This window comes from Dromaius novaehollandiae, chromosome 6 (genome assembly GCF_036370855.1).
Source record: "Dromaius novaehollandiae isolate bDroNov1 chromosome 6, bDroNov1.hap1, whole genome shotgun sequence".
NCBI lineage: Eukaryota > Metazoa > Chordata > Aves > Casuariiformes > Dromaiidae > Dromaius > Dromaius novaehollandiae.
Window position 1 is genome coordinate 27705831 of NC_088103.1, and position 12221 is coordinate 27718051.

General features: G+C 40.8%; 1 protein-coding gene across 1 annotated transcript in view; it reads left to right on the forward strand.

Annotated features, from left to right (window-relative positions):
• The window catches only part of WDFY4 (WDFY family member 4), a 152105-nt gene that overhangs the window by 20205 nt on the left and 119679 nt on the right, over positions 1 to 12221 (forward strand). Inside the window, exons 9-13 of the mRNA XM_026110249.2 lie at positions 1958 to 2118; positions 2437 to 2889; positions 4571 to 4675; positions 5542 to 5732; positions 8365 to 8975. Of these exons, the coding sequence (XP_025966034.2) occupies positions 1958 to 2118; positions 2437 to 2889; positions 4571 to 4675; positions 5542 to 5732; positions 8365 to 8975 (1521 nt within the window). The remainder of the gene's footprint in view (positions 1 to 1957; positions 2119 to 2436; positions 2890 to 4570; positions 4676 to 5541; positions 5733 to 8364; positions 8976 to 12221) is intronic.

The following is a 12221-nucleotide window of genomic DNA, read 5'->3' on the forward strand; positions in this document are numbered from 1 at the left end:
AGTGAAATTAGCTTTAGGAGAAGTTAGTCTAGAGGTAGGGTGGGGGCTTACCGATTGCAGGACAACAGCTCTTCATCAATTATTAGCATTAGGAGGGATCAAGGCCAGAGACACTTCACTCTCATTTCAGTTAAGTGAACTCTTAATGCAGGAAAGCAGTCAGCTAGGGAGAGAAAGCAGATCTCTGTTGCACAAATTGAAAATAAATAAGCTTGGGTGTTGTTTATTTTTATCTTATATCTTCAGAACTGAAGTGAATGTGAACATAACAGGACAAAACCTCACTAGTTATCCAAATCAAAAGTACAGAGTAGCATCTTTTATTTCCGCTGTCATTTGCATTGTCTAATCAGGCTCTGAGTTTGTTGCGTCGGAACTGTGCCTTATACCATTTCCCCAGAAGTACTCAGCAGCTTTGTTCAGACTTATTTAATATCATATGAGGAGAGCATTTCCAAATCTTCTTGATCCATTGTTGTTTCCATTACAGCTTTGCCTTTTCTTGTACTTTCTCTCCAACTCTTGCTAGAATATTAGTTCTTGATTAGTAGCTTAGCCTGTGGGAGTTACCTAGTAATTTGGATTTAGACAATTGTAATTTGGATCACGAATCCAAAGATGTCCATAGGTGAGTATTATTTGTGATGATTTTTGGACTGTACAAAATTATTGACCTACAGCCAGAAAAAGGGTTTGTCTCTGGTTTATTTATTTGGATTTTTTTTTTCCTGTCAATCCTTTCTTTAGACACCATAATTTGTCTCTTTTCCTCAGAAGTAAACTGTGCTGAGAGGTGATTATTTCTGATGAAGTTGTATCCATGTAAGGGCATAAACAGCTGAGTTGTATCAGTAAGGGCTATGAATGCCTCCTTCCTTTTTAAATGATATAATTAGGCTGGAGAGAAATAGCATGCCAATTTTCAGGGCTTCAGATTTGTCTCCCTTCCCAGCATATGCTGGCAAGGGGAGAGAAAGAGAACTTCTTTCCTGAATTCTTTTTTATGAGTAGGTTTCCTCTGCTCTGTTGCTTGGAATTTGTTCTTCAGGTAAAGATAATCCTGCTAGTCTGGTTCTTCCCTGCTGAAAACAGACACTAACATTTGCCCTGGCCCTGTTTTTTCTTGGTTGGCTTGAAAAAAACAAAATGTGGGCTTTTTTTTTTTTTCTTTTCCCTTCTGAGAGATTCCCCTAACTTCTAGTGTCAGCCTATTGCTCTGCCACTAACCCAGATACTGCCATTTTTCTTAAGAATTAACTCCCTCTAAGCAGCACAGAATAGGACAGCATGATAAGTATCTGTCTCTGACATTTGAGACTCTCAGTCTAAACTATGACAAATTTAGGTTACAGCTCAAATGATTTCATTGCCCAGAAGAGACATTGATACGCTATCATAATGTCTGATTCACAAAGCTCAGGCTAAACAGTATTTTTTGCCTTCTCAAAGGCTGAGATTTTTCCGTTAGTTACCTCATCTGGCAGATCCGTTACCTTTACCAAATATATATCTACTTTTTCTTTGGAAGTGTAATCTTGGCCTGGATCAGAAAAAGCATGCGAAAGGTCTGTTTTAATTTTCTGACCTCTCATCAAAATTTAATTTTTTACCCACCAAAACTCTCTTTTTGAGAGAATTATTCTTTTTTTTCAATGTACATGTAATTGGACTGAATTCAAAACTATACTCCCCTTTTCTTCAGAAGACTTACATTGTTGCTTCAGTTTTCTTTTTCAGTTTTGTGATTTTTGTTCTATTCTAGAATGTGGCACCACAGTGTGGAGTTACTGTTTGTAGGATGATTAAACAAGTCATAGAAATAAGAAAAAGACAGCAAGATAAATTGGATATGGGGAGTTGTATGAGTAGCTCTTGTGTGCTCAGTACATAGTAGTGTATTGAAAAAGTTTGTATTACTGAGGCATGATCCTATGACTGTCTCAACCTTTGTTTCTAGATGTGAAGGGTTGCAGGAAAATGAAGGAGACCTCTATCTGGAAGAGATTCTGGACATGCTGACTTGCCTAACAACCTGTGGAAAAACTGAACTGAAAGTTTCTGGCAATATTGCACACCCGCAATTACCGCACTTTGATTTTGAACCGCGACGGTCTTCTGGTACATTATATACATGTGGCTATGTAGGCTAGTCACAGAAGAATGAATCCCTATGCATTATGTATCTAAAATGGAGGAAGGTCTATGTGCTTAGCACTGCAGGAGCCTAAACATTGCCGACATCAGAGAGAACTGACCGTGCCAGCTGTAGGATCTGATCCCAGGTTGAGGACGTGCCTCCCAGTCACATTCCTTGGGTCTGTGACCCATATTCACACTCTTAGATACGATTTAACTTTATAGTTATGGCGCCTGCAGTGAGTCTTAAATAGCATTGCTGTAAAAAAAAAAAAAATCTTATGTGCCTTTATCTCACAGGAATGACAGTGAAAAACCTCCAGGCTTTTCAGGTGCTGCAGTCTGTTTTCCAGAAAAGTAATGATGAGCACCTCTGTGGGAGAATCTTAGCAGCAATTGGTACCATATGGGCCTGGGATGCCGTGAACTTCTTTCTCCTGGAGTGGACACTACAACCTATCAACCAGTTTACTGACATCATCCACTTCAAACCTCACATGGTCCAGGTTCACTTCTTCAAGCTGGTGGAGTCAGTGGTGCTAGACCTGTCCTACATCCCCCATGAAATTTTGAAGAAGATCCAGTATTTGGTGAAGGAAAACGTAGTGCCATTCTGCACCTTAACAGCTCTCCGGTGCCTTCTCAGCATGACCAAGAAGGACCTGCTATTCACTGACATATTCCGTGACTCTGGTCTCTTAGGCCTACTGCTGGCGCTTCTGAGAAAGCAAGCCAAAATCCTGAGGAAATCAGGTACAGCTTATGGCATTGATGGTGACCGTTAAGGCAGACAGATTAATAGGAAGGAATGAGCAATCAATTTATAAGTTTTACATACTGAGTAGATAGAATTTACCTGGAAGCAACCTGGCCTAGGTTTAAATTCGTGGGATGTTTTTATTATGCCAGACTGAGTCCCCTCTGAAATCTTAACTCTTTATCATTCTGCTAACTTTCCTGAACAGTTCATGGGCTGTTCTTCACCACTACAAATTACTCTGGAGGGTGCTATTCAGCTCACATTTCTAAACTGACCTCCGTTTGTGGTTCTCTGGGTGCCTGACTTCAAAGTAGAGGAAGAAAGAGACAGAACTCTTACTTCAGATATACTCTGTGGTCAATTTTCTGCAGAGCTTATTCTCTCTGAAAATAATACTTATTCCTAGGGGCTGACAATGGAAGGCAATTTCTGGAATTTTGGCCAACTGTTACCCACAGTTACCGCTACCCATTGTTATCTGATGTAGTTATTTCCTATTCTGAAAACAGGAAGGTAATAGTCCTGATGTGGTAACTGTGGGATACAGCTGAATTGCGGTACAGGCTCACATACTTAAGTGTTTGGGGTTTTTTTTTTTCTTTAACTGCTATTTTAAAGAAAGCTAAATCTGTGAAAGAAGTGTATGTGCTGTATCAAGCAGGAAATGCCTCTGAATTTCAGAATAATGGTCAGTTAGTAAAGGCGGAGTGACCCAAACACATTCTCAAAGTGTTAGATATAACTTTTGATGTAACAGGTATAATTGTATGATTTATATATGTTTATTCCAAGGAGCAGAATAAATATGACATCCGTTACCTGCGAGGAAACTTCTGTTTGCGTTTTTGATACCAGAGTACTTAGAGTTTTGTACTAGAGTACTTAAATAAATACTGTCAAGATAAATATGATGGTTATTGAAAACTTACCTTCTGGTTATCAGTTGGCTGGTGTGTAGAGCTGTCTTCTGCCTTTGTATAAATTTCACTGCATTAGATCACTTCATGACCTAAATTGTACGGAGTAAGTGATTGAATGACCAGATGATTTGTAACTTTATACACAAAGTTGAAGAGGAATGGGTGGGAATGTAATCGTTGAAGGGATCACTATTCTCCTCTCTTGGTTTCCAGGAATTTATTCTGCAAATTTCAAGATCTTAGATCTGAAAATAACCTACCTTATACTGTGTGATCCTAGAAATGTTTGCCTGTGAACACGTGTGAGGTTTCTGCTCTGCACTTTTAGTTTAGGCATTTACATACTCTGTTGATAAAATATTTTACCATTTTGCACCTCACAATCTTTAATGTTCTTTTATTTGTATGTACCTTCACTAGGTATCGCTAAGCTGATAACTCCATATCAGTTTTACAGATGGAAATGGAGGCACAGCTATTACAGATCCTGCCTATAGTCATGCAAGAGATCTGTGTTGCAGAACATAGAATCAGACTTGTGTTTCTCGATCCCAAGCTAGACCCTAATCACTAGAAAGTGGCCTGTCTGTATTTTTTTTGCTCACTTTAGGTTTCAAGTAGCCTGTTAACAGTATTTAAGAGAGAACTAGAATTTGCTGGAGAATTGTTTTCCTTTTTTCATTTTGTGGCGTTTTAGCTGAAGGTAGCCACGTGCCTTGTATAAATTGTATTGTTGTTTTTAATACATGAACAGCTGGAACCCAAGTGCCTGGTCTGGAAGAAGGCACTGAGAAGGAATTAAATGCAGTGATGCTGAAGATGGTGGCTGCCCTTACTGTTGGGTCTGTGAGGAACACTGGTAAGAAATGATACATGACTTTTATCTCTGTGATACTTGTTGATAAGTAACTGAGGTGCGTCTTAAGAAGCACCAGCAAATTTTCTGACTTTGTGCGTCACTCAGAAGTGGAGAAGAAAACCTTCAAGTGTAGGGATGACTATATTATACCAGGAAGAAATGTTACGAAGACATTCACATGTTCATAATGAGCCTTTCCGCAGTAGTTGCCCTGGTCACCTTATCTGTGTGAATACCCCTAAAGTGTTTGCATAGGAAACAAATTTGGCTGTTAGCAGTGGAAAAAAAATTGTGTGTTTGACTTTTATGGATTGTCTGTTAGTTGGGTTATCTTCTATGGTATCTACTATTAGAAATCTTGACACAATCAAGCAGACACTGATTTATGCTCCTGCATTTGGTATTGGCACACTTGAGAGATGTGTGTGTATGAGAAATCCTGCGGAATGTAATAATACGGGAGTAAAAGAACCTTTTGAATACTGTAATCCACTCAGTTAATTCACTGTCGAATCCCAGAATCATCACATTTGCAGCATCACACAGTAGTATTGCCACAAACTACCATATCATACAGTCCCCTTCAAAAACTGAAAAAATGTTTAAGCTTAAAACTAATTAGGAGTCTTTTTCCTATATTGGGAAGCTGTCATCTCTGATTAGAAAACATGGTCATCAAGAGTCTTTGTATCCCCAGTTGTTCTTGTTCCCTTCAGTTTTTGACCTTTGGCTTAGCTAGCTGTTCTCCTTGCCTCTCCTGCTGTTTTTTATAGAAATGTAGCACTGCACACCAACACTGAAAATTTGCTTCTGAAAACTACAAGTAAGGATAGTTAAAGTAGCAAATGATACTTTATTTGTCCCAGTTGTTTTAAAGGACTATGGGATGGTGCCATACATCAAGATATTTTTGGACGACGAATGCTACAGGAGTGCTACTCTCAGCATCTTGGAGCAGCTATCAGTCATCAACTATGAAGAATATATGAGCATTGTTATTGGGGCCCTCTGTTCTTCTACTCAAGGGGAACTACATTTGAAACTAGATCTGCTGAAGGTAATTAATATGGCTTCTCGCTTGGCTCGTTGTTTTCTTTGAAACCGTTTGGCTTGTGGCAACTGGCTCTTAATCTCACCTCCAGCACTGTGTTTTTCCAGGAAGGTAAGTGCAGAAGAAAGAAGCTATGAGCCAATTTTTGATTCTGGTAAATTGGGTGTTTTCATTTTTAGTGATGTGTATGTGGCCAGCACTTTCACTCAACATGAGACTGTGCAATATTTTGAAAACTTAAGTAGTAATGCAGAACAGAGAAATGGGGATTGCAAATGCTGTAAGCCAGCTGTATGTGCCGTTATGTGTAATGTGACAGAGAAAGAAAGGAGGAACAAATATGAGTGAAAGCAGAGATTTGTAAGAAGGACGTGGGAAGAGGTAAAGGTGCAAGATTGCACTGAACTGAGGTTTGGGGTAGGCAGGAGATGAACAGCTTGATTCTGATACGTTTTCCAAAATTGTAATCTCTCGCATACATCAGTTTGGGGATAAAACAGAGGTGAGGAAAAATAAAGAAGACGGAAAGAAGTGTTCCTATGGATGTTTGGAGGATGAAATTAGACTTTTTTTTTAACCTCCACTGTGTTTATAAAGGGCCTGATCCATAATCTGCTGAAGCCCGATAAAGAATCCCTGTGCTCTATTTCGGTTTAGATCATAGACATCAGATTGGAAAACAGCAGTGTTCTAAACATTGATTTAAAGTTTCACTCTAACTTCTCCACTAAGTGTGAACTGAAGTCATCTTTCAGCACAATATGGTAACTGCTTCTGTCATAAAAGAACCATGTTACTTAAAAAGAAACCCAAAACAAAAACAAAAATCTGACAAAGTTTATAGCTTTGATCTGACACAGCAAACTAACGATATCTGTGGATAAGTTGAGTATGGTGTCCAAACTAGTATGAAAATAAATGCAGCTTCAGTGTCTAATTCTGACAAATGATAATTGTATTAAAACATAATGTAAGCAAATGAATTTGTTATCTATATCCATTGGGACTGTGATTGTGTTACACACAAATTCAGATTGATTTGCTAATATATATTTAGCTGTTAAAGCCCAAGCCCAAATGCAATTAGCCCTGCTGTATTCTAGTGTGGCACGTGGACAATTATGAGGAATAACAAATAATGGAATGTGAAATGGATTCTGTTAGCATTAACTGAGTTAGGGGGTTTCCAGCAGACATCAGTTTTATAGATTCAAGACAGAGGAATACTAACTCATAGACGATTAAATTGTAACTGAGTTAGAGCTGGAGGAAATGTGGTTACTGCTGACCTTCTCTGAAACGTGTTAAAGCCATCCTGATAACTTCAACTCCGAGTTATTAAATTTACTCTCTGTTCAGAAGTCTCTGCCTGGTTTGATACATTATCATGCAAAATTGAATGACAGTAATAGAGTTCCCCCTCCCCCTCCAGTTCTGGCAACAGTTTCTCATAGTCCTGGATGCTGTTACAGAGAGATATTTATAGTAGATCTCTTCCTCTTCAGCAGACTGCAAAGTGAACTCACTCTTTCACTGCATATCTATTGGGAAACTTTATACATGAAATTAAGCCTTTCCAATGTAAAGAGGCACAGCCTCAAATTTGGAAGGTCTTGTGTGCCTGTAAGAGCTATTTCTTCATTAAATGGATTGTGCAACATCCTGAAAACCTATGAAGGATTGTGTTTCCTCACAAGCTCTCTTCTCACTGACTTTGCTTTGTATCATTATAACGAATAGCTTTGCTGGGTTTGTTTTAGAATGGGGACAGAATCAGGCCCATAGCATTTAAATTCTGCAAGTGGAGTAGGCTGGGTTTTCTGTGCATGTGTGATATCATCAAGTAGCATTAACCTATAACTTATTCTAAGCCTATTGCAGTTACAGGAAAACTAATGTATTCATTGGTTTTGGATCTGACTCTGTGGCTTTTTTCCTTGAATTGCTGTGGAAACTTACCCCTATTGAGGGAAGGAATTGCTATTGCTTTTCTTTTGAGGAGGGCCTACTGCTGGCAGTATTCTTTGGGCCATGTGGGTTCACTGGTTTTCTTGGAGTGGGTCTACTCAGTCATAAGTTTAGTGTAGAGCACAAGTTTAGCATGCCTCTTTATGTGTGTTCAGGGCCAGAGGAAGTCTTGCACATAGAGAGCTGCGTCTTCTTCCCAGTTTCTGTATGAAGGACTTACAGTTGAATCTCTGCTTTCATTTGTTTAAGGCAAATCTTGAGAGTCGAGGGAGCCTGAGAGGATAGATCAGAGTAGCCAAAGGTCTGAAACAGTAGCTGTGGCCAAACTGACTAGGATATGTAAAGCAGGAAATTTTATGTCTTTGCTGGTTCCTGTCAGCACCATTCCCTAGTTGGCAGGCTGACTACGTGGATTTCTCCAGATGATATGGTTAAATCTCTGATGTTTGACCTGTTGGGAACATGAGGGCAGAAGGAGAAAGATTGTGCAGTGATAACTTTTTCTTTGCCCAACAGTTTTTGCTCAAAGAGTGGTATTTCAATAAAAGATTATTTTATTTATTTATTTATTTACTAACTTGGAATTTGGAACTATTGTGAAACTTGTTTGTCCTTTTTGTGCTATTGGTTTAAGTGCTTCTTTTGTCTTCTTTCTTCCTGACGTTTGTAGTCATTGCTGAGGATACTGGAGAGTCCAAAGAGCCATTCAGCTTTCAGAACTTGCAGTGGGTTCAATGGACTCCTGTCCCTTCTCTCAGACATGGAAGGTGCATTGCAGGACCCTCCGTCTGGGCTGTGGGCAGCAGTTGGTCACAATTGCATTTTGGAACTTGTTTTCTACACACTTCAGGGGATAACAGCAGCCCTACACCTGGACCCTGTCAATAGCAACTTCTTCCAGAGGAATGGCCTCTTTGAAAAGATGGCAGAGGATCTTGGGACACTTGGCTGTTTTGGGACACAAGGAGAATGGCAAATTCCTCTGGGCCTTGAGAAGGCAAGGACATTTGCAGAATTCTTGGATGCAGCTTTTTGCTCTTCAGAACCTTTTCCAATGTGGCTGAAAAACTGCATATGGATTCTGAATTTTCTTGATCACATGGTCAAAGGGACCCTCCATCTGGAGAGCTACTTCAAGCAGATAAAGCCAGAGGTAGAAGAGGCATCAAGAGATGATTGGGAGGAACCTCAAGCTCAAGAAGAACATCTTGTGACTTTCAGAAGAGCAGGCAACAAATTACCTGCCTCTGCATATGGGCCATGGGGAAACCCTGAAGAGAAGTAAGTCTTTATTTACTACAGAAAATATAATGGTAAGACTGGTATCTGCACTTTATGTGGTGGTGAACTTGGGCATGGAGTGGCATGGCTTGCCTGGGCAGAACAGATCAGTAACATGGTTCCAACTTCCAGGCCTCCTGACAGCAGAAGTCACCTGTTTTTGAAAGGCAAATAATGGCAAGCACCAGGACATAAGCTGTTTAGTGAAGCAATGGGACACAGCACCCTGAAACTTTTATGGGTTATTCCAAAGGTTCTGGCACATGCAGTGGGTGAACAGGACCGGGTTCTAAGGAAAAGATTGTTGTGACTTAAAGCTTACTTTTAGTCTCTCCTTGAGCCTGCCCCAAACAATTTTGCCTTCTTCAATGGTGTGGAAAACTGCTTCCAGTCACTTGATACAATAAAAATGGAAACTATTTTAAATTATTTTAAATGCTTCCCCATGCATACGTGTGTGCATCCACACACACACTCGCTTGCTCTTTCACTCACACAGCTAAAATAGAGAAAATTGGAAAAGGAATAGTTGTGCTGCCTGCCTGATACAGTGAAGGATGACGGGAAGGAAAGACTGCACCAGAAGTCAACATAGCTGTCAGCTCTGAATTATTTGCATTTCGTACGTTGTGAGATCTTCTGCCCTTTCTTGTGCAGCTTTATGTTGTATCTCCCAGTCCTTTTCTCAAAGATGTTTCTGGTTGGAGTTATGGGTAAAATGGTGAAGTTGGCCATTTATAAATGTGAGATTCCTTCAGCCTTTATTTTAGAATATTCCTTGGTCATTTTCCAGATTTAAGGACCAAGCCATTAGGTCCCCCACTCACAGCTGGCAGTCACCGAAGTCAGCAAAACTTTTGCTCCCTCAGCACTAAGGCAGGCTCAGTAAGCATCTCTGGGCATATTTGTACTTGCTTGAAGCAATTGTAAAAAATTGCATTAGATTTCTTTGCTCCTCGGGCAGCTAGCTGATTTTGGTACCAGCCATGGAGCTGTTTGCTGAAGTTCTGTCACTGCTGCTTGAGTTACACTTAAAGTTTATGTTCTAGGTACTCGGTGCTGGGGAGAGAACCTGCTGGCTCAGAGGGAATACCCTTTGCAAAGTAGATCTTCCTAGGCCTGTTTGGGACGGTGTGGGGCAATGAACAGACTGTACGGGTGGTGGTGGTCGTGGAAAATCAATGGCCTGTAACTTATGTGCGTGACGGAGGTGCAGGGCAGATAGGGGTGAAAGAGCAGGTCAGTGGCAATGGCAGGAAGGGTATTGCTCTGTCCTCTGCTGCCAGGCAGTGTACGGCCATGGCTGTGGTTGGATGACAGGGCAGTTAGCAGGCTGTGCCCCCAAATCCAGTGGAGAGCAAGAGTTTCCCAGTGGGAGGCATTTTGCCCTTTTGGTAGCTTCTAGGGAGTGTGTCTGGACTAGAAGGCCTTTCCCAGATTATTAGATCTGAAATATAGAGCAAGGCTTCAATTTGGTGTATGTGTTGTTTTTCCTGCTAGGTTGTGAGCTGTGAAGCTGCACAGGAACTGAGTGAATACCATTTGCGAAAATTTAATTGCGTGAGTTGGGATCCAGTTCATAGTATCTGGCTTGGGATGGTTTTGCTTTGATTTTGGGATGTGGAAGCAGAAAAGGAAGCCAAGTTAGCTAGAGATGCCTGTAGAAGAGAGAGTCTAGCATCAAGTGTATGCAAAAACAGCAGAGAAACTTGTACTGGCAAGCTGGCAGTCTTCAGGACTGTGGAGCCCGTATCCTTTTTCAGCACTAAATTTTCTGAAAATAATAAGAAATCAAGTTCCCAGAGTTCCTGCAAGCCTGTGGTTCCCCTGATGCAGCTTCCTCTTAGCTGTGCTCCATGCTCACGCTTCCTCCTGAAGAAGGGCTTCAGTCTTGGGCTACATAATTCAAAAGTAGGACCTTAAATGCAGCCAGTGATGCCCCATCCTGTGCATGTATTAACATCCCTTGAAGAAGGGGAAGGGCAGTGATCTGATAATCCTAAGGGCCAGGGACTAAGACATAGAAAAAACAGCATTTTAACTGGATAATATTATAGTCCTCTCCACTGTCCTGTGGTCAATGATGCTGCAAGCTGCTGGGCCACGAGGGAATGGACCCTTCCATTTCCATCTGAAAAACAGCCCTCTGTGTTTCTGTTCCTGTGTTAATGTTTGAAACACCTTCTGTGACAGATGGGGTCTCTTTTTTTCCTTTAGCTCCTGGTGATTAGAGATAGTTTGCTGCAAGCTGTGTTAACTGAGGCTGATCTCTCTTTGGGACAGAAGCCCCCCTTTGCACTCACCCCAGCAGAATGGCTGCTGCAGCTGCTGTTACACAGGCTCACTGTGCTAATCGCTCTTCAGCTTCTTTGCGGCATCTCATTTGGTCCCCAAAGCCCTCTTATTTGTCTTATTTCTAAGTAGCAGCCAGTGCAGAGTGGATTTAGGATCCACATAGTTGATAGTGGTGGGGTAGATGGAGTGGTGTTGTGGCGCTGTGGATGACCTGAGGCAGGAGTGCAGAAAATGGGATGTTTGCAGGAATGAGGAGTTGGTGCGTGGAATTGCAGCTTTTGTAATATGGCAAGCCAGAAAATGAGGGTTTGTTGGAAAACCGTGGAGAAGGACAGAGATAAGACTTAGACGATATTCTTGGAGAGGAGAACAAGCGTCCAGTGCTGGCAGAGGAGTTGAGGTGCTGGTGCTGGTCAGGGACTCTGGTCCTTCCTTCTTTGTTCTGTGCTGGACACCACAGTGCTAAACCTGCTGCCGGGCAGTGCTCAGAAATAAGAAAACATAATTATGGCAACATCTTACCAATTTCAAGGTTTTCTTTTTTTTTTTTTTTTGAAGAGTCTCTTTTCTTTCTTTTTTGCCTTCTGATGTTCACATCTAGTTAGCTCACACATTTTACTTCTACTATACAATCGCATGGATTATAAATTTTTTTCTATATAAAAGAAAAATTGAGGTTCTGAGGTAATTGTATTGCTTCAGTGACAAGATCTTTAGGAAAAATGCTATTTATTGGGAAAGCTGGGCATGCTGCTTGGCAGTGTATTTTCAGTGTTAGATAAATTGATAAATTGATAAATTGAAAGTTTTGGAGATTTGGTATAAAAACTTCTTTGATTACAGTGGGCCCAGGCTGAAAATGAACTTGCTTAAGGGAGCACAGCCATAGCTGGAAAAACAGGCTGAAATTTTGATCCCGTTGATTCTGATGGGCCTAGATTTTTCTTGAAA